Source organism: Vitis vinifera, chromosome 8, assembly GCF_030704535.1.
Source record: "Vitis vinifera cultivar Pinot Noir 40024 chromosome 8, ASM3070453v1".
NCBI lineage: Eukaryota > Viridiplantae > Streptophyta > Magnoliopsida > Vitales > Vitaceae > Vitis > Vitis vinifera.
In genome coordinates, this window is record NC_081812.1 from 11,016,825 (window position 1) to 11,040,124 (window position 23,300).

At 32.3% G+C, this 23,300-nt stretch overlaps 2 protein-coding genes and 1 long non-coding RNA gene across 6 annotated transcripts; 1 reads left to right on the top strand and 2 right to left on the bottom strand.

Annotated features, from left to right (window-relative positions):
- Window positions 1-5,713: 5,713 nt before the first annotated feature.
- Window positions 5,714-6,235, bottom strand: LOC104880024 (uncharacterized). Its single transcript, XM_010655123.1, has one exon. The coding sequence runs from the start codon at window positions 6,233-6,235 to the stop codon at window positions 5,714-5,716; it is 522 nt and encodes a 173-aa protein (XP_010653425.1).
- Window positions 6,236-10,714: 4,479 nt separating this feature from the next.
- LOC100253294 (solute carrier family 40 member 1) lies at window positions 10,715-19,918 on the bottom strand. 4 transcript variants are annotated; one of them, XM_059738946.1, is made up of 9 exons: window positions 19,756-19,918; window positions 16,036-16,280; window positions 14,526-14,676; window positions 14,070-14,266; window positions 13,447-13,905; window positions 12,908-13,079; window positions 12,571-12,708; window positions 12,282-12,392; window positions 10,715-11,050 (listed from the first exon to the last, which is right to left on the bottom strand). In XM_059738946.1, the coding sequence occupies exons 2-9, from the start codon at window positions 16,182-16,184 to the stop codon at window positions 10,934-10,936; spliced, it is 1,494 nt and encodes a 497-aa protein (XP_059594929.1). In that variant the 5' UTR covers window positions 16,185-16,280; window positions 19,756-19,918; the 3' UTR covers window positions 10,715-10,933. The 4 variants fall into 4 exon arrangements, with proteins under 4 accessions (XP_059594929.1, XP_002265440.1, XP_019077402.1 ...); XM_002265404.4 differs by lacking the exon at window positions 19,756-19,918 and adding an exon at window positions 19,471-19,567 and having other exon boundaries at window positions 16,036-16,286; XM_019221857.2 differs by lacking the exons at window positions 16,036-16,280; window positions 19,756-19,918 and adding an exon at window positions 19,471-19,544.
- LOC109123046 (uncharacterized) lies at window positions 18,287-19,451 on the top strand. The gene is made up of 2 exons (XR_002030724.2): window positions 18,287-18,430; window positions 18,814-19,451. It is a non-coding gene; the product is annotated as an uncharacterized LOC109123046 (long non-coding RNA).
- Window positions 19,919-23,300: the final 3,382 nt, after the last annotated feature.

Sequence of the window (23,300 nt, forward strand, 5' to 3'; positions counted from 1 at the left end):
TGAATTGGTTCGTTTCCTAGAGCAACTGAATCATAAAGCTGTTGATCAGTGTGCTCTTATGCAGATCAAACTCAAGATGAAAACCATTACAATCCTGATCCATCATTTTTGTCTTACCTACAAAAATGCATAATAAGGCATCTTGTGATTTATTTTTTGGTTTTCTGACTACTGGTCTTGTTTAAGATTTATGGTGTGATGCATTCTACAATCTAAAGATGCTTTCTATATATGTAGTTCAAAATAGTTCTTAATTCTTTTGTATGCATTCTACAATCTAAAGATGCTTTCTATATATGTAGTTTGCCGAATGGGAGTCTAGGCTCTGTTGAGTGCATTTTTCAGTTTTTCTGTGTCCTAAACCGTGACGATTTTACTATTCAATCTGATTTAGCATTGGCTATGCTCTGCTTTTTTTATACATTTGCTCAGCAACCAAGTAGAGTTGAATCATTAAGCGCATGATGCAAGAAACTAAAAGCGTTTCAATTGTTTTTTTCTAGTTTCTTTTTGCGATCTAGTGAGATTTGAACTTGGCGGCGTTTTTTTTTTGTTCCCTTCTCTGGCTTGGCTCTTAGCATTCTTCTCTGTTGAACCCGTGTTCTATAGGCCCATTTTTTGTTTCGCTTGTACGCTTGGAAACGTTAGAGAAAGGAAAGAAATTAAAACGATGATGCTAGATTTTTGTGGATGTTAAAACCAAATACAACAGGAGATTAGAATTTCCATCCTATCTTTTTTTTTTTTTTTTTTCATTTCCTCAGTTTTCTCGTGAACTAAACAAAGTTTTTTTTCTTTTACATACTTCTTGAACTCTATATACAAATATGCAATTAATCAATTTAGTGGTTTTGCCTTTTGAATTGCATAAAATTTGGTTTTTTAAGCAATCTAAACATTTGATGCTTTTCTGCTTAATTAGTGTGATTTGCTTAAATCATAATGTTTTGGAACCAATTATATTTTAATAAACTGTAGATAGCAGTTTTTGCTTTTACTTTAGAACTATTTGGCACTTTTGCAAAAGTTAAGATTTCAAGTTCCCCAAGTATTTTATTCTGAATTAAAGTTCTTCATCCATTTTGTTTTCTTAAACTTTGTAGTTCGATTGTCTTTATTGCTTTGGCATTGTATGGTTTCATGTATAAAGCCTTAAAGCTTTGGCCATTAAAATGGAATTGGTATTTATTTATTTATTTTTCATCTCTAAAGGATAGATTTGAAAGTGATTTGTGATCTTCAGAATAGATTCTGCTCGTATTGGTAGAAAACCTGCATTGATTTTGGGTGTATTTTTTATTTGACTCTGATTCAATTTTAATAATATTGAGTGTCCATTGTATGGTTTCAGCATTGGGGAATCACAATCATGAAACCATTTGTCACGTTGAGTAGATGAAATAAGGTTTTTCTTAAAGATCCCCACTTGGATTCTTATGGTTCCATCATTAAGCACTTTTTTTTTTCTTCATGGTATAGATTACAAGGAATTCCCAAATCTTTCAGCTGTGAAAAGAGTTCATGCTTTTTATTTTTGCATGAGAATGCCCTTGCCTCAGTGGGTTTTGTTAATTGACCTACAGTGAGAACATACTTGCCCTTCTGGTTTTGTTATTGGAGAAACCCTTTCAAGGAACTTTGAATGATCACTCAAAATTCTTATGCATGCCAATTATCCACTTAAATGTGAGGATCATTCATGAAGAAGACATTCATAGGTTGTTCCATGTTTGAATCTTTTTATTAAAATATATCTTAAGATTGTTGTGTAATGCATCCTGCACCGCTGAGTTTGGCTGTATTCTGGCACATCATGTGTTGTTCCTTTTACATAATTGATTTTTTTTTTAAAGTTATTAATGAAATGCATGGTTTGAGATACTGAGTGCATATACAACAGTTACATTTCATCATTTTTTATAACCCGACTCTTGGTAGCTTGGCATGTAAGGGTATCAACAAAATTTATACCTAAGGTCCTTACACTAAAGTAGCAAAGCTACTATAGCATAGTGGCTCTAAGATCAAACACTGGGAGGGGTTTTTACTTTAACTGGTGAAGTTCGGAGGATGGAGTGAACTTTTCTTAATAAAAATTAGGTTAAGATGAAAACATAAAAAGATGAAGGTGTTGTAAACTAAACTAACATGAAAATAGGTTAAAAGATGGAAAAAGAAGTTTCTCAAAGCTTTGGATAGCCATGCTTAACTCACTATGTAAAAATGAAGATTTTAGGACTCTTCACCTCGAGTTGGGGAAGCAACTAAGGTGATGCTTACTTCCCGAATCGGTATGAGTTTAACAACTGAGTTTTAGTCCTTGAAAACTTACAAAAAGGGTAGCTAAACCTCATAAATGCTCTTTTATTGGTATATGTCATCTCCTCGACTTGCAATACAATGGCTCGTAGGAGATAACTAATGAACGTCAGTGAATCTAACAATAAGAATCCACTAAGACCAAAAGGTTATTAAGTATTGGCCATTCAAAGCAAGTCAGAGGGATTAAAAGCTTTACTTTGAATGAAAACATTTATGACGTTCAGCTACTTACATTTATGGCTTGGAAATCTCCATCCTGACACGGGAGCTTCACATGGCATCCATTACTTCAAGAAACTAAAAGGTTTTAGCCTCTCATCCTTGGGGATTTCATCCTCCAAGGATGTTTGGCTACTAAGAAAATGAGAAAGAAAAGAGAAAAGAAACGTATGAACAAAAGTGCTCTTATAACTTATAAAGTTACAGGTTACAAGATGATCGTGTCTGAGGCTCTTCACCTCTATTTAAAGACAATAAAAAGCTAAATTACAAGAGCTATTACAAAAGCAACCTTTTCATTGGTTGATTACAAGGGTAAAATAAGTATTTACAAAGCTAAAAGTCAAGCAAAAAATCTTGGAGAACCGGTAGTGGAATATCATCAACAGCGTCTCAAAACAGGGGATTTCAAAGGCATTTCGCAAAGGGAAGAAGATGAAAGGTCCAAATTTCGCAAGGTGGTTTCTTCATGGTGCGAAATGGCCAAATTTCGCACCATGAGGAAAATCCCCTTGCGAAATTTTGGCAAGGTGAATTGCCTCCCCTTGCAAAATGGTGTTCCCATTGCTTGTGCTCGTGTTTCCACTTGAAATTCAAGCCTGTAAACGTCCAAAATCCTTGCTTAACTCGCCCAAGTAGCTCCTCCATCAATTGGCATGCTTGAATTGGTTCATAAGCTGATGAAAAACATGTAAACTTGCCACTAAAAATGGTTAGAACTAATTACTAAGGAGCTTAATGAATTAATTGGGTTAAATGAATATGATTACTACTCAAAAGTGCTTAAAACCCTTATAATTAGGTATACAAAATAGCACTTTTCGGTAGTAATCACTTTCCCATAGTTTGCTTATCCATATTTACAGTTAATAGTCAAATCAAGTTGTAATTCTAATATCTGTGCCAGAAAATTGTAATAATGTGAAATTACTTTATCAAAGTAGATTGGCATAATGTATACTGATTGATCTTGTTGGGCATTGGTGATGGAAGAACTATTCATTTATTTTTATTTTCTGCCTTGTGGAACCAAAATTTGATAGTTTATAATGAAAGAAAACGTATCTATAAGATAAGATTGTTTTTTTCAATAATTATATTTGGGTTGGCAAAGCCCATTTTGTGTTGTCTCTCATCATTGACCCCGAGGCTGAAGGAGTACAAAACAGTACATGGACATGATGCATCCCCCTTTCACTTATTAATGACCTACCATGGACTGCTTGATGAAAATTCCATGCCCCATTGTCTGTCTAAATCTCTTAAGACCCTATGCATCTGAAAAGAGAAGAAACAAATTAAATCAGAATAAATAACTTTTGTATTACACAGGCCAAAGCATAATCTCACATATTGGCCTCATCTTATTGATAGAGGCACATCAATGTGACTAACTTCTCACCAAATGGAAAGAACCCTAGACTTATTTCTCTCCTCTGCATGTCAATTTCCTTCCCCACTTCAGTCTGCATCTTCCAAACAAAAATTATGCATGCTATTTAATACAATGGAAATTTCAACTACAAAGGCAAAAAAGAATGCCATTTATTATAATTGAAATTTAACGGTTACAATGCTTCCTAGACAATGACTTGCAGGAAGGCTTTATCCAAATAAAAGAAAGAGCCTCACAAAAATAGAAAAACAGGACCATATTACATTATTTTAAAGAGATGCAAGATATAGTTCTTAAAGCATATATAATGGTACAAAAGAGGTCACTTTCTCCAGGAACCTAGAAGATACAACCAGACTGGAGGCATCCTTCTACATATGAAGTACTTAACATAAAAGCCAAATAGTAGCTAGCAATCTGAAAATTATCCATACCCAGGTGATCCATCCCATCAAAATATGGTGGAATTGATTATAGGGCATGAAACAAACTTCACTCTTTACCGTCAGGCTAAGGTTATTTCTTTAGGATTGTGTTTCCAATATTGTCTTAGGGTATATTGGACATTATTTTTTAATGCAAACAAAATATCATCTCTTTTTTTGCATTTCAATTCTTTCGAATTTAATATATATTCTTGGGAGTTGTCAAACACCATATTGGATGGCCAAGAGACATAGCATATGAAAAAATAAACATAAATATATTAAATTATATTGTAATATATTGTAACGTTAGTGTATTTGTATTGTAAGTATAATGCATTTATGTTGTACCTAGTTTGTATAAATTATATATGATTTAAAAGGTTAGCCATGATGAGCATTAACAATTTGTACATATTGGATTATCATCAAACAACTTAAATTTGTTATCCACTAATACAATGGCTCTGTGTGTTTTTAGTAGCATGTATGTAACTGTATTTGGGATCACTAATAGTAGTTAAACCAAAATAAATAAGGGTACAATACAAATGCCCTACATTTACAATACAATTGCACTAGAAGTACAATATATTACAACATTACTTGATTCATTATACATTTAATTATGACAATTGATTATTTGATATAAATTCCATAGTGCAGTGTGGAGTATAATACATGGATAAAAGGAAAAAAACAATACAATACAACCAGGTTTGAACATTATTTTAATTAGTATTATTTTATTTTGACTATATTAATGTTTGACATTGTTGTTTAATTTGACTATTTTAATTTTAATTTTATATTATCATTTATTTACTTTTACAGGAGGTCAAAATAAATAGTCGATGCTCCAGCAAAAAACTTAGACATCTACTTGATGAGCTAAGTGATGAAAAGAAGAGTATAATTCAACATATTGGCTTTGGTGGATTACTTCAGCTCTCTTCCACAGAGATAAGGCATAGCTTATGTAGATGGATAATAACTCATTTCAATATAGCCCACTGTAGGTTAGACATAGGACAAGAAAGGCAATTTCCAATAACTTGTTCTGATGTAGGTGAAATTCTGGGTATTCCATATATTGGTAGGAGGCTAAATAATGATAAGATCATAAGTCTAAAATAGTGGCATATGTAATACAAACATCTTTGTCATGACAATCAAGTAAATAAGTAAGTTCCAAAACAAATTCTTACAGATTCTAATTTCATAAACGACACATATCATCACAATCAAAATAAGATAAAAAGTAGCATGTCACCAAACAAGCATAACACTAGAATCATGGAGCGGGTAATGGATTTTTGCATGAAGCTCGATTATGGCCTGCAACTTGACATCATGAACAGAAGATAAGCCTTTTTGAACTAAATTGAGACTCTATTCGACGATGTCGAGGCCTTCCAAGTGGTCGTTTTGAGCATGGAGGTTTAAGTGAAGGATATAAGCGACCTTGAGCATCACGAACACATCCATCAGTATCAACTATAGGCATATTGTGATTTGGAATTGAATTGAAGTGTCCAGAATATATCAACTCTTGCATTGGAAGCTTGAAATATGAGTCAACATATTCATAAACATCTTGTTTCATCTGGCGTATTGCTGCACATGCATGCTCACAAGGTATTCCGGCCATTTGCCAAGCCTTACAAGTACATGTATGCTCTCTCAAATTCATGTCTACATATACTTTCATATTGAATACCTTAAACACACCACCAACATAGGGATATACAGGCAATGACCCACTCTTTATAATGTTTTCCAACAACTTTTCCTCGGTCTTTGGGCCAATTGCAGCTTTCCAATTTTCTGTAGAACCCATATGATCACATGCTAGATGAGCAAACTTATCCATGTGTCATTACTAAGTTGAAAATTGTGTAATGACGTTCCTCCTTCAACCAAGCATTGAATGATTCAGCAAGATTAGTTGTCATCTTATCCCATCGTTTTTTGGCAAACTTTGACATTGCCCAATGTTGTGGACTATTCTCTTCAACCCACTTCGCTAGGTCACTGTTATATGTCTTTAATTTTTCCATGGCTACAACATAATCATCATCCAACCTAGCATACGCAACATTATCAAGCAGCAACAATGCATCCATTTTATATTTTTTTCCCCTTCATACTATGTTTCGTCACATAGCTACTAAAATTCTCTTTCACATGACGATAACAATATGCATGATTTTCTACTCCAAAAAGTTGAGAAACACTACGAAGGATTGCTTGATGCCTATCTGATATTATGACTACCTCTTTATCTTGAAGTATGCCCTTCAATTTCTGCAAAAACCATAGTCAATCCTCATAGTTTTATGAACTTACAACACCAAATGCAATTGGGAACATGTCATCATCAGCATCATAAGCTGTTGCAGAAAATAAAGAGCCCCTATACGGTCCACTCAAATGAGTTGAGTCAATTGCAATAACAGGTCGACAACCCATTAAAAACCCTTGAATTGAAAAAAAATGTGCAATGAACAATTGCCAAAAATGCCCATCTTGTTTGCTATATTCAGCAATCGTCCTTGGATTAATGTCTACCAATCTCTGACATAACCATGGCAACAACATATATGAGTTTTCTGGAAGACCATATATTCTCTCTTTTGCCATTTCTTTGTATGTCCAAGCTTGCTTATAACTCAATGAAACACCATACCGACTCCTGAAGTCTTTGCAAATTTGACGGGGCAAATACTGAGGGGTTGCCCTTATTACTTGCTCTATAACATGAGCACATCTCCTTCCCCGCATTGAAGGTTGGCTTGAACACTCAACATATGCACAATGATTGTGTACATCAATGAAGATGTTAACCTTCAAAATTTTGGTTGTGCCTACTGAATTAGCAGTTATTCTCCAAGGGCACCCATCCACTAAACAACACACAGATATTCGCTTTGGAGAGTTCTTTTTGAATTTGTATTGAAATCTACCAACTAATGACATCGTATATAATGCATTTCTAAATTCATCTGCATTAGGAAAACTATGCCCACTCCCAATAATAGGTTGAGGACAAAGACTTAAATCATGTGGCATAACTTCAGTTTCTGCACATCTGGACATGAAGCCTTGAGAAAGTCCTAAATTAGACTCATTGTTTGCTTGACATGATGCAACTGAATTGTGTGTTTCCTCCGTACTATTGTGATTGCATATTATAGCACACTCAGTTAATTAATATTAAAAGCACTTTGCATCATGGAATTAATTACAACTAATACAAGATATATCACTTATCAATAATCATTTTGCACATTGACTATACCTCCTTCAACCTCTACTCTTCGAGTCCATTTTAATACATAAATACGAGCATAATCATAACTATGGGATAACATCATATGCATGTCCTCATCATCATCCAACTGTTGAAGTGCAGATGGATCAAACTCAAGGGTGTAATGAAATGTATATCCATTTGAATTAATATCCAACCGTTCACATGCCTTTGAAACAAATTCAGCATATGACATCCTTTGTCCAATGTACATGCCTTTTTGTTGTCCACCCTTGTATTGTATTTGTTTATCCTCCTTAGGTACAATCTCCCCTCCTTCATGAAGGTAGCCATAAATGGAATTTTCCAAGTCTATTTACCAATTCAAAAGTACGTCTTCTTTCACCGACAATCAAATCAATCTATTTCACAATATTACAATCAATGAAAATTTTACAACGAATACAAAATAAACAAATGAAAATTATAATCAATTCAGACATATTTTATATAATAAATAACAACATTTGTTGTATATTATACATGTTAGGGATATGCCAAAGAACCCATAATTGCCCAGTTTCATAAGAAATTTGATATTTTCAAAATTTTATCTTATCATAATGTATCGTAATGTTATTGTATTTGTATTGTAATTGTACTGTATTTTTATTATACCTCTATATTTTTATATAAAAAAAATTAATTTTATAGATTTTTTTTTTATCCATCATTGGATTATCATCAACAACTATTTCACAATATTACAATCAATGAAAATTTTACAACGAATACAAAATAAACAAATGAAAATTATAATCAATTGAGAGACATATTTTATATAATAAATAACAATATTTGTTGTATATTATACATGTTAGGGATATGCCAAAGAACCCATAATTGCCCAGTTTCATAAGAAATTTGACATTTTCAAAATTTTACCTTATCGTAATGTATCGTAATGTTATTGTATTTGTATTGTAATTGTACTGTATTTTTATTATACCTCTATATTTTTATATAAACAAAATTAATTTTATAGATTTTTTTTTATCCATCATTGGATTATCATCAACAACTTCATGTATTGAAATTACAATAGTGTATTTTTGTTGTTGTTTTTTTTTATAATTTTGGCTTGCAAGGATGCTTTATGATAGGAATACAACATGATAGCCTAGAAATGCCAATTCAATAAAAAATAATTCAATATTTTGTCATATTGGTATATTGTAATGTATCATAATGTTAATATTTTTTCATTGTAACTATATTGCATTTGTATTGTACTTATACTTTATAACTGAAATAATGATTCTTTTACACAACCTTCAAACTACTAGGCATTCGACTCATCATACCAAAATAATACTTATACAAAAAGGTAACAAATTTATAACAAAAATATAGTGATCTTAACTCTTTAACAAATTCATAATAAAAGACAAAGTGATCTCGTACAAAGGGGATTTCAGTTTTCAATGACAATCCAAATATGTTTATAAATACACAAACAAAGTGGTCCCAAACAAGCATGAAACAACTAAGAACATTTTTTCTTCAATCATGTCAAAAAGTCTTAACAACAAAACTAAAGTGCAAACCTTTTCAATGGAAATCAATAATAATCATATCAAACAACCCACCCAGCAAATAAATTAAAAATAAAAACACATTTTCAATATGACCTAAATAATATAAAAAAATTCAAAATAATAAATTTAAATAACATTTAAAAAAAATGTAATTTATTTCTCAAAACCTCATTCAATATTTCAAATCTAATATCTTACAGCTACATTATTAAAATTATTAACTTTTCCTTCATTCAATCCGATTTTTAAATTATTTATTTATTTTTCCATAAATTGACGTTTTTTTTTGTATTAAAAAAAAAAACTGACCTTTAATGGATTTCTTGCTAGATTCACAAAAAAAAAAAAACAAGTTTTGTGTATCGGTTGCAGAGAATGACCTGAAGTGCGCACCTTTTTCCTTTCCCCTTTTTCTTCTACAACTCGACTCCAGGTAGGTTAAAGAAAGGGAGAATAAACTCTTTTTTATTTTCTGTTGCTTTTCACTTATTAAGGGTAGTATTGGCATTTAAACAAAATAAGGCCTTTGGAGGAATTATCATAATTTTACCCTACCCTTTAGAAGAATTATCAAATTTACCCATCCTCATTGGTCATTTTTTTCCCCGCCTACCCTTTTAAGGGTAATTCTCCCAAAAAAAAAAAAAAGTTCACATGAGTCACTTAGACCAATAGTTAATATAATACTAAACTTTTAATTTTGAAAAAATCATCATCATTGCATTGCATCTGTCTGAACCAACGGTACAAATTTTTTTGTTTTTGTTGTTTGGCATTGGTATTAATTATTAAATTGACCAATAGAGGTCATGACATTCATGACATACGGCGATGGAGGATGAAGAAGATTCAATTGCCTCAAAAGTCAAAAGATTCTCAGATGGCTAGGAGCCTAGGGTCTTTTCTCTTGTTTGGTTTCCGACATATTTTCCTCCCTCACAGCCTTGGCTGGGTTAGGCAAATGGCATCCACTCTCCACCACAATTCACTGTTCACACTTGACACACGCTGCAGAATCTAGAAGGTGTCTCCCCCATCCCCCATCACCCATCACCCATCACCATTCACAGAACACAGATAATGGCTAGACTCTAGAGGTCCACCCTACCAAAACTTCCCCCTACCCTCCCACTTGCTGGGCACTGACTTGATTCCATCAGATTAAAAGGTGGAGGAGGAGGTATCCAAATGGTAATCATTTCAACGACCACTCATACATTTCAAAGGTCTTGCCCCCACCTCACCTCTGCATTGCCCCCAAAGGCCGTTTTTCTTTCCTTTCACGACTTGTACTTGTACAAGTCTGTAGAGCTTTGTTTGTCTCAACTCCAAAAGCAAAATTTCTGGTCTTATTGGGCCAGGTTTACAGGTTTCTTCGTTATCTTTTTTTTTTTTTCTTTTTTTTATTATAAAAAATATATATATATTTGGTAACCTACTCCTGTTGGAGTTGGGAGAATGTCGTGGTCCTAAATGGACGGAAAGGGGCAGCACCAATATGAATATAAAAAAGAACAGATTAAAAGGCAAAAAGGGCAGCCAACTTCATCTGCTATTATGCATATGGATGTGGCATAACGTTAGGATATATTATACATATGTTTCATATCACCCACTTGGCCAGTTAAAGGACCAAGACCCAATGAATGTTGCTACAGAGAACACAACTCATTCAGCCATTTTTGTTTCCTAAATATTATCTTAGAAGCCACTGAATCCTTCACAGCAGCTTCTCAAAATGAAAGAGATGCTTGCGGACACGGTATGTATGTAAAGTGTAGAGTAGAGCAGCCACCGTTACAGCAGAAAAGGATAACAATGTCAACTTCCAGAAGTCCTGATAATAGTCCAATAATTCAAACCAAGTCAGTGCAAATAAATAGTGAGATATCTGCTAAAAAATTGTTTAGCTTTCGTTTCTTTCATCTTTTCTAATGCTTACACTTCACATGAGACTTCCAATTCAAAATTAATTGATGGTTAGAAGGTCATGAGAGATGGAAAAGGAACTTGTGAGATGATAAGGCCCGCCTAGGTTACAAACTAAGGGAAGGACATGGGATCGCCATAAGAGAAAATTTGTGGTGCTTAGCTTAACTAAAATCAAGCTAGAACATTGATGGAAGGATTGAATATTGAGTTTAAGTTTTTCCTTTGGGTTTGAAGAAGAAAAAGACATGGTTTCTAAGCTTGCATGTTTGAGCTTTGATACCATGAAAAACCATACAGAGAATTGTTTTAGGGAAGCATTAATCTTTCTTTAATGAATATGTACAAATATATACATGTAAGAGGCTTCATTTACATGATAATTGATCAATCAAAATTTGAAATTACAGGAGCTACCAAAGGAAATCTGAATAAGTTCCAACTAAGGGAAATCAACTGTTGACCAAGAGCCTTGATTGATCATTGGCTGGATTTTGTGAATGATTGGAGGAAATAATTCCAGGACTATTACATTGAATATCCCCATAATCGTACGAATTATTATTGAAATTATTTTCCTTAACATTATTTCCTTTAACCTTAGCAAAAGCTGACCAATAAATTTGTTAGGTAAACAGAAGTTCGTATGTTAGGAGTCCCTGTTTCCCATTGAAATGCATTTCCTAGTAACTAAGATGTTATCCATGTCTGCTCAGTAAAATAAAGAGAATAGGCACTATCCATTACAAATAAATTTAATGACGAAGGAATATTGAACATATTTTACAAAGCCAATCTAGGATTAGATGTGAATGCCAAAGATCATGCTGTATTGACATTAGTCACAAGAACTAGATTATCTAACAACTTTCTCCAGGTTGTATTAGAATCAGAAAGGCATTTCTGCTATACATTGATCACTATGGCCTTGACCTATTCGTGTGACCAAAAATCACTCTTGTTTTACAAATTATGGAGATAAACATATTATTTCCAAACGTGTGCATGTGCCAATGTGTTTGTGCATTTCTAAAAAAGAACATATTTACTGGGGCAATTTCAGGAATCTAGGAAATGTGGGCATGGATTGGTATCTGTTGAAGTGCTGAAGCAACAAAGCAAATGGTAAGAATAATCACCTGTGGATTCGATATAATTATTCCCATGACATAAGCCATCAAATCTAAATAAGACTGGAGCGAGTTTTGAACGCCTCCCACGACACAACGATCAGATTCAGGAACACCATCCTGTCCAAAAGGTGGGAAAAGAAAGAAAGAACCATAAACAAAAGAAAACCTGTATCTTAAGAAAAGGAAGGAAACTCATTTTGATATATCGAAGAAAAGCAAGGTCAGGTTGCCCTTTTAACAAATGCAGATGCTGAGCTCAGAGATCATATAATGGCTCAGCACTAGTTTTTTTTACCTGCATTTGTTGGGTGACAGACAAGTCAAACATCCACAATCCCAGACGGGAAGTTGCCACTCCAACCATTGGCAAATATGCTGATATGATATGGTTATGGATCCATATTGAAGCAACACATAATAGGAGGAAGGCCCACTGCAAGAAAACCACACAGATACCAACATAATTCACATAAATAGTGGTCAGCAAGTAGTAGTAACTTTGAGGAGAAATAACTTCTCAGTAGCACCTGGAACAATTGAAAGCATGACTAGTTTCTAGGCATGTAACTTCAAGGAAACACTTATATTTTAACCACCAAAATGAACCATTTTTAGACCACTGAAATTGATACCTGAGACCAGATGGACCAAAGTCCAGTTCGAAGAGTTGAGATGTGAGATTGTAAGATTGGGTACACAAATGTTGCAGCTATTCCAATTGCAGCGCTTATTCCTCGTGCTATTCCGATAACATATGCAGGAATACCTTCCCATTGCAGGGCAACTGTCATCAAAGTCCCAAAGCTGGAGAAACAAATTCAGTGCGTCTGCTTAACAAATGATAGGAACTGGAGCCAAAGCCAAAAGACAGTATGATATAAATGTAACAGGTTGAGGGTATGTTTGGAAGCAGCTTCATGGAAAAATAGTTTCTCATAGCCACAGAAGTTTGTCATGCAGCATGAATCCTACTTCTTGAGAGGAATTACAAAGAAGAAAATTTTGATAAAATCATCATTTCTGTACTTCAACTTCAAATTTTCTTTAGGAAAGAGACTGAAATAAACTTGAAAATCAAGTCTCCTTTGAAGTTTTATCCAAACACCCCTATTAAACAGGGCATTTATCTACTTATTCATTAAGAAAAGCAATGCTCACTAGGGGTAATCACCTGAGAACAGTAAAATACAGTAATGCTAGAGCTACTCCTGAAAGCACCACATCTTGCCGTAAGTACACATTCCATGCAGAAATACAGAGGACCTTCCAAACGCATTTAATCATTTTTCTTTTCCAGCTGTTATCTGCCAAGGGTGAGCTATTTACCCCTTGACAAGCAGATGTACTCTCCCCTGCTGATCTCTCTGCAATTTTAGAGGTCCTTTTCTGGTTGCTTTCTCTTAATGCTGGAATTCCATTATATACAGACATTAGAAGCCAATACTGCAACCAGACAGATACAGTGTTCCAGATTGCCAAAGTCATAGCAGATGCTTTCAATGATACAAAGCTGATAATGAAGCCAGTAACTACAGGAGCAAATAACTTGCAGGTTAAATCAATCCGTCTTAATACTGAGTTCATCCTTGTCAGTACATCAGGAGGGTGCCCTTCTGACATCACCACTACCCTAAAATTTGAAAACAACCTTAACAGAATTAGATTGACTCAATAAACAAGCACAAGAAATTTCAGGATCATACAATCCTTTGAGGTTGAAAATGAAATCCTAACAACTAAAATAATTATAAAACGTTGTCCACTTCTTTTTCTTATAAGCATGTATGAAATTACCACTCTCTTTCGATCAAGATGGAACCGGCAAGAGTGGAGAGCACACCGACAGCTCCAGAGATATTGGTTAATGCGACAATAGTGATGAAAGCTGCCAAATTGGTATGCTTCAAGCTTGAGAAGAACAGTAATCCTACCACTGCAGCCCCAGCAACCACAAAAGAGAGATTTTGTGTCCACAACCAAAGTTGGAGAACCTGCCAAAGGATGATCCCCATGTAAGCTTCTCAAATGGTCTAAATTGATTATTGGTGGCCAGTGTAACATGCAGGACCGAGTAAACCCACCTTAATTGATTGTTGCATTAGTTAAGCTAACCAGGATTTTCAGTTAAATTTCTCAAAATAAGTTTTGCTTTCAAAAGGTAGTTTTGAAAAATCCATACATCAGGATGTTTTCCAGCTGAACTGATATCCAAATAGTGTCAAAAGCACAAAGAATAGAGGTTGAGCAAACCTTTACATATGTTAATCTATCCAACCACTGTCCAATGCTAGGACCAAGGAAAGCAGTAGAAGCAGACTCCACCACACCATAAACAGCAGCAAGTAGCAAAGAGTTGGGCCATATATTGATCATGTACAAACCAACAGAAAACTCCCACATTCTGCAACAAGAAAAGATCCAAAAGGAACCCAGTATTAAATTATGCAAGAATTATGAGAAGCATGTGGCTGAGATAACAACCCCATTCATCATGTTACAACTATATTAAGTACTAGGTAATTTTGCGTCCGGATTGAATGTTCCTAACCATCCAATCTACCAACCTCAAATATTTTTATGATCAATGGTCAATAAAAGCCTCAAATGATTATTGGGGCACTGTCTAGACTCTAGTAGCATTTGAAGCGAGAAAATTGTAAATTTGTAGCATTTATAGGATTAGAATAGCCTGTTTCTGATGTTAATTGGGATTTCATACCAAAGACATAACAGAACCACTCCATTTTCATAAAAGAACTTCAAAATTCACCCAGCAAGCTGATTGCTTGGGAACACCAGGTCCTTTCCCGTGTTACTAATGTAGCCTTTACATGCAAAGAAAGGGAAATTATTTTCCTCTTTTTCTTCCTCTTCCTCACAAATATGTCACATTACACTTCAAAGATTTCAATTCAGCAGCCCACACGGGCCTGGGATCAGCCTCAATAAATGAGTTGACTCAAAAATCCAACACTATGAATATATGTATATAAGATTTTATCAAACAATTTATGTTCATGAATTGGAGTTGCTAATTGCCTTCGAAATGAAAACCCATTAAAGATCTGAGACAGCAGAAAAAAAAAAATAAAAAAAATCAACACCTAAATTGTAAAAAACCATACAAAAGAAAAGAAATTTCGAACTCGTTTAGACTGATGATTATCAGAAACCCACTTATGTGAGAACAAATAATTTTGAATTATGTGAAAAATGAGAAGTAAATCCACAGAAATCTGAAAATAATTCAAAAACCCCAAAAATGTAATAGTAGGAAACGCAGAAACACTCTCAATGAACCCAGACATTACCATTGACGAAAAGGAAAGTACCCACATAATAACATCATAAGATTACCCATTTCCAGTTAAAAATAATCCAAATTCCCAGCTATATTTGGTTTTGAAAATTTTGAGGGAAAGAAAATAGAGTGAAAAATATTTTTTTTTTAAATCTGATTTTTCATAAATACAAAAATAAAAATAAAATTGAATAAATCTGATTTTTCATAAATACAAAAATAAATAAAAATGAGAAGTACTTTTTTTCTTTTTTTCAAACTTTCCTCAAAAAAAGCTCCCTACATTTTTTCCTTTTTTTTTCTCTTCACAATTTTTCCCTTTTTTTTTCACTATTTTTTAATAGTATCTAAAATTATCTTTGTTTAACATTTTTTTTCCCTTTTGTTTAATATTACATTGGCTAAGCAAAATGGATGAGAAAGAGAGGAGGATGAATCAATGTTGAAAGAGAAATAAACCTGGCACCCCATCTAGCCAAAAAATGGCCAACATACAGATATATGATGAGAGATGACGGCAAGAGAGGGGGCTGAGCAGGTTGCTGTTCTTCTTCTTCTTCTTCTTTGGGATCAGGAAGTGGCTCCCTCGTCCTCATGTCTCCTTCCATTTGAGGTTCTTCTTCTATCCGCTTTGTTCAACCTTTATGATGATGGTGGTCTCTCCTTCATGATGGTGGTGAGTGTAGTGACCATGCTTCTTTAGTCTTCATCTTGATGATGAAAGTGAAAATGCATCGTCAGTTTCATGAATACTAAAATACGGATGTATGCTAAAATACGGATGTGTTATGTTGGGGTTCCTCTCCATGTGTGTTACGTGGGGGGTCACTTTCAAGCTCAAGACCTGTCGAGGACAAATATGTAACCTACTCGGGATCATTTCGTTCAAGCGAAGATAAGTTCCGTCTAGCACCATGAGAGAGTTCCCTTAGACGAAATAAGCATGAATTCCCAAATGGGAAATGACCATCTAGTCAAGTCTTAAAGATTTCTGGCATACGTGATCATTCACGCCTGACATCTAAGCGACCGACGAGACTCCACTTAGCCCACAAGTTCATGTCCATTAATTGTTGCACATAATCTCAAACGTTGACAAGCTGAATGGATAGGCAACTCTTGACACGTCAACAGACCTATCAGTAGTCCTTATTTGAGATGATTGCCCAACCGCCTTAAGGACAATCATCATTACAAAAAGAGGAAGAGTGCATAGTTAGCACTACAATGTCCACGACTCTATATAAACCCTCCAAAAAACACGAGCAAGGTACGCGTGCACACATATGCCTATTTTTTCCCTCAAAATAGTTAGAGCTACTCTTGTTTGACTTAAGCTTTAAAGGGACGTACCCGGATCACCCGTTCAGACATCTTTTTGTGTAGGAAAGAAGTTCGTCTAGCTCTAATACAACTGAACGGACTCTCCAAGTAGTACGAAAAAGGGAAGAAGTCCGTCTAACTTCAGTAAGGCTAGATGGACCTAACTCTAGTTGGCTTAGCTTTAACATTATTGATAGAGATGGTTTGCTGCTTCCACAGGGAACGAAGGAGTTCATTGAACGTACATGGACAGGCAAGGGGTTTTGGAAGCGTGGAAATAACATTGACCTACACTATCGACTTGGTTAAGAAAGGAAAAATAACTACACCCCTTTTGTTTTCTTTTACATTCATTTTCCGAGAAAATAAATAAATTTAAAATCAATAAATATTTTCATATATCACTTTAAACTTATTTTGTTAATTTTATTCCTTTGATATAAAAATCAAATAATTTTAAAAACCATTTCTTTTCCTGTTATATTAATCTTATGTTCGGATCGAAAAATATTAAAGAAGAAAAAAAATATTAAAAAAATAATTTTTTATGTTTGATTTCATAATAAGAAATACAAAAGAAAATAAAATATAATTAAATTTATAAAAAAAAATTTATATATTTTTAAAATATTTGATTTTTTTATAATAGAAAAAAATTGAGTAAAATAAATTTGAAGAATCATATTAAAAAACTTATTAAGATTATATTTTATTTCTGAAAAATAATGTAAAAGAAAATAATTTTTTCATTCTGGTTTTAATATAAAAAATAGGAAAAAAAATTAAATATAATTAAAATTAGATAAAAAATTATATATTTTTAAATTATTTAATCTTCACCTAGAGGAAAAATAAATGAAATAAATTTGAAGTAAGGAATAAAATAATTTATTAATTTTAAATATATATTTTTTATTTTTCTTCACTTTTTTTTTCATTTAATTTTTATCTCCATTTTTTTCTTAAACATTTTCCTTCATATTTTCTAAAAACCAAACATCACCTAAGTTTAAACTTTTTTTTTTTTCATTTCTTCTACTTTTCCTCTTTATTTTCTTTCTCTCACATTTTTCTTTAAATTTTCTAAGAACCAAACAGAGCTACAAGAATTAAACAAAATCTACATGTATGGAGTTTTTGTTTTTGGATGAGGTAAAACACAATTTATAAATTATTTTTCCAGACAACAACGTTGAACTTGATTTCTCCGAAAATGTCTAAGAATGGTTTGTCGCATTAGGATTTTTTATAAATATACCGTTATTGGGGAAAGTAATTTTTAAAATGCTGTAGATTGGAAAATAATTTCAATTCTAAGGCATTTTTTTACACGTAGGATGAGAGTGAAAAAAAAGTAGCATTTTCTAATTGAAAAGATGTGCAAACCCATTTCCTCGCCGTTTTCTCCTCTTCTATGCGTCAAAACTCAGAAAACCCATTTCCCCGTACACTGATCATGGAGTGGAGCTCCTTGCATCAACACAATAGAAAGGAAGTGAAGTGCAGATCTGAGACACCCATTGCCTTTTCGGTAAGTTTTGTGGTTATATTTGGTGGTGTGGTTGTGTTTGGTTACCGAGAAAGTGTGGTAAAGTTGAAAAAAAATAAAGTTTTCTGTTTTTTTTTTTTTTTACAATGAAACCGAGTAGACTAAAAATTATGGAGAAAGTTTTCATTTTTTTTGTGGTTCGGCTTGTTGTGATTCTGTTTGGTTGCCAAGAAAGTGTGGGAAAGTTGAAAATTTTGAGGTTCTGCTTGTGGGTGAGCTTGTTGTGATTCTATTTGCTATCTGTTAATATTTTAACTACTGCATTGGCATGGATTTGTTTCATCTCAAACTATGACCCAGTTATTGATTAACTGAGACAACCATTAGTTGATAATGCATGGAAATTTGATGTTACTGTGTGCAAGGTTTGAAATGTCGAAAAATTTCGTCGCATATCGGCCGGCTCCGACACAATATTCGTCACCGACGGAAATTTCGATAATTTTTCGAAAATATCGTCGGTATTTTTACCGATTTTTCGGGGAATTTCCCGATATTTCCTATCAGTCCAGCCGCGCACAGGATACAAAATCTGTCCATTTTTTTATTTTTTTATTTAAAAACATAAGATGCTATTTGGTAATCTGATCATGATGTTTTTATCGGTATTTTTAACGATTTTTCGGGAAATTTCCCGATATTTCCTACCAGTCCAGCCGCGCACAGGACACAAAATCTGTCCATTTAAAAAAAAAAAAAAAGCATAAGATGCTATTTGGTAATTTGATCATGATTTGCAGGAAAGGTTGTGTTTTTCAATCTGGCTAAAAAATCGTGGATTTAGGGTTCGTGAAATTTTAATCCAATGGCACAAAAGCAAAGGAGACCCCCAGAACAGGTCCAGAAAACAAGCAAAAAAAAAAAAAAGCAATTTTTTTGGTTTTCCTTGGGGTTTTTGCATGGATTTTCTCGGAAATCAAACGAGGATGAATTTTCCCGGAAATCAAATGGGGGATAGATTTTCTTGGGAATCAAACGGGGGTTGCAAAAAAAAAATAATAATAAGATGATTAGATTAGTACCTGCGAGGATTGAGAGTGGCAGGGGAAAATGGGTCCTTTTTTAGGATTCTCTCGTCTGGAGGGCAACTTCAGAAAAGGGGAGAAGTGGGTCACCCTTAGAACAAGCAAAAAAAAAAGAAAAAAAAAAAAAACAATTTTTTTTAGTTTTCCTTGGGGTTTTGCATGGATTTTCTCGGAAATCATACGAGGATGAATTTTCCCGGAAATAGAATGGGGGATGGATTTTCTTGGGAATCAAACGAGTTGCAAAAAAATATAATAATAATAACATGGTTAGATTAGTACCTGCGAGGATGGAGAGTGGCAGAGGAAAATGGGTCCTTTTTTAGGATTCTCTCGTCCGGAGGGCAACTTCAGAAAAGGGCTTCTTGATGCCCGAGTGAGAGAAGGGGCAACTTCAGGTGAGAGAAGTGGGTGGCCCATAAAAAAAAAGAAAAAAAAAAAAGAAACAAATCATGAGAACAATTTTTCTCTCTTTCGAATATCATTATTTACTTTTATGGGGGATTTGAACCTTGAATTAGGTTCCCTGGCTACCAATGAACCATATGATGCTCTTTGATAATATATATTCAATTTAAATTTGTTTAAGGTTCATCATTAAAAAAAACTTAATTTTAATTATTTTATTTTAAAATATATTTAATTGATTAATAAAAATATAAAAATTAATATTATAATTTTTTAATAAGTCTTTTTTATGTTATTTATATAATAATTAAATATAAAAAAATAGAAATATTAAAAAAAGTATATATGTATCATCATTTATTTCACATTATTAAATGCATTTGAATTAAATAAATTATAGTTTTAATATTAAATATATCATAATCTATCCCATTAATTCTATTCTAAAAAGTTACTATGATTTACTTTTAAATTTTGAATGTTTTTATTTTAAAATATTAAAAATATATATTTATTTAAAAAAAACTAAAATATAAATAATAATGATAATAATAAATTTCTAATATTTTATAAATTAAAATTAATTTGATAAAATAAATAATAAATTATATATTAAAATTGATATATTCTTCCTTATAGATATTTTTTTCATAAAAATATCTATATGAATTATATTTATAAAATAACTTTAAAATGTGAATTTTTATTTATTTTGTAATTTTTTATTTTTATTTTTAAAAAAAAAGACTTAAGTGAAAATTTCATATAATTATCAAATGATCTTCAACCAAAAATAGTATACACAATTATTTGAATTTGCTTAATGAATTGCGAGTATGTCCACAAGATTTGGAATAGTAGCTATTTTTGCTTGTTTTACTAATTTTTCATGATAAATTATTATTGCTCTATGTAATGTATGTCATGTATAACACCGATATAGAGCCCTTTTTTTAAGTTACATTTGAATATTCAAAACAATTATGCTTTGATTTTCTTAAATAAGACAAACTAGTATAAGTTTTCCAACAAAAGTTGCATAATATTTCATTGGAGACATTTTCATGTCTTTTAATTAAGTTGGTGTAAAATTGTATTTTGCTAATAAAGAATATTTGATTATGTAAAGTTCGCAATTGTAAAAAAGGAATAATTTAATTAAGATAATCACTCACAAGGGGGTGGATTGGGTATTAAAACTTTTTTAAAAATAATGATATGGGAAGGATAATGAATAAATAATGAGAAATAATGAGAAATGCGATAAAAAGATTGCAAACTCTTTTATAATGGTTTAACAAGTAACTTACATTCACTCTCTTCCAACTCCTAATTGAGTGGGGATTCCATTATCTTTAAGACTTGAATCACAAGCCTTTAATATCTACACTTAGATTCTAAAGTTTCAATAGACTTTCACCATTTTTTTGAGTAATTAATCTATTTGAATAACTTCTCTCACAATAGGTAGGTAAGTAGGATAAATTTATGAACTTCTCGCATAGTAGCAAATTAAGTTCTCAATACAAAAAAGAACTAGAATGAACTTGAAGGTGCACAAGCAAGAAAGAACTAGGATGAACTTGAAGGTACACAAGAAGATTTGCAGGTTAAAAATTGAATGCACTTTGGAAGAGCTTTGAATGTGAAGAAGGATAACTTTTCAATTTATCAATAAATGCTTAAAACACATCAATATATATTTTTCCAGTTCAAGGACCCCAAAAGCCACAAACAAGGCTTGATCGATTGAATAATCGGTTCATTAATTGTGCATTTTAATGCACATACAACTTACCATTGGGGTCCAAACCCTTAATTGATTCAATTGGTCCTTAATAGGTCCAAGCAATCCTCAACTGGTTAAACATATACTTCAAATGAGAGAGAAGGTGCAAAGTACACCTGGATCAATCAAGCCTAACTAGCTCAATTAGTTCCTCCCAACTTTGATTAATTGTGTTGTAAAGTAATTAAATAGCCCGATTTAAAGTCTAAAACCTCCAATAACCTATATTTGGTTTCTTAAAACCTTTTAAGATAAGTTTAAAATGAATTTGATTCAATGTTTTGATCAAAAATAAGAAACCATTGATTAAGGATGGATGATTTCAGAATTTTAAGTGTATGAAAAAGATTTAGACTCAAAGGCAACTACCAATACTGATCTTATAATAAATCTTAAGTCACTTTAAGTTTTCATGGATCCCAAATCTTTATGGTATCAATTTTCTTTTAAGGTTGCTTCGACTTTCTTTGAATTTACAAAAATAAAACTAAAATTTAACAACTTGATTTAAACCATTAACAACCTTAACCTTGTTTTGTGATTATTAAAACTCATTTAGGAAAATTGTTGTGTAAGAGCTAACTCCAAACCGTGTAGGTATTGTTCGCTTTGGACTTAAAGGAACCCTCACTAATTTAAAACATTTTTACAAGGTTAAGAAAGATCCATACTTATATAGTGTCATGAATTTTCTCATTTATTCAATATGAGATATCACAAACACCTCTCAATGCAAACATAACATCCTCATTATGTGTCACGGAATTATAAAACAAACCCTCACATTGAGGTCGAGGATTGACTGTGATACTATTTGTAACAACTCGTATCCAATCATATAAATAATATTCACTTTGAGGATAAAAGTGTCATCACAACTTTAAAACGTGTCTATAAGATTAAAAGAGACTCATATTTATAGTGTCTAAAACTCTCTCTTTTATCCGATGTAAAATATCACACCTTGAAAATGTTTGATGGGCTTGTTTGGCATAATCCACATCCCATGTGTATGTGTATAATGTTCTCATTAGATATTTACCATAATTAGACAATATGTTTTAATAAAATCTTATTAGAAAAATATTATTAACCTAGTGAGACAACTATTATGAAATCCAAAAGTCAAAACCATAAAGAAGGCAAAAAAAAAAAAAAAAAAAAAAATGATTGGTGACTAAAAAATTTTGAGTTCGGGATATGAAAATGATATCCCCTTTGGTTGGTGTAATAATAATAATAATAATAATTATTATTATTATTAAAATTAAAAATATAAGTATTTTAATATTTGATATTTTTTAAATAAAAAATTATTGTATTCTAATTTTTGGTATTAAAAAAATATAAAATCTATCTCATATTTAATACTATTTGAAAATTATTTTATGATTTATAATTTAAGAAATAATTTTTTGTTCTTTGATAATGATGTTCATGATTAAAATATTTAAATTTTATAAATAAAATAATAACATATTATGTTAATATATATATATATATATATATATTAGATATTATATTAAATAATACTATATATCAAAGTAAAATTTATTTATTTTAATCAAAACCTTTGGTGGTTCAAAATGAGTGATATGAAAAGAAAAAAATTCTTCTTATATAATCATTT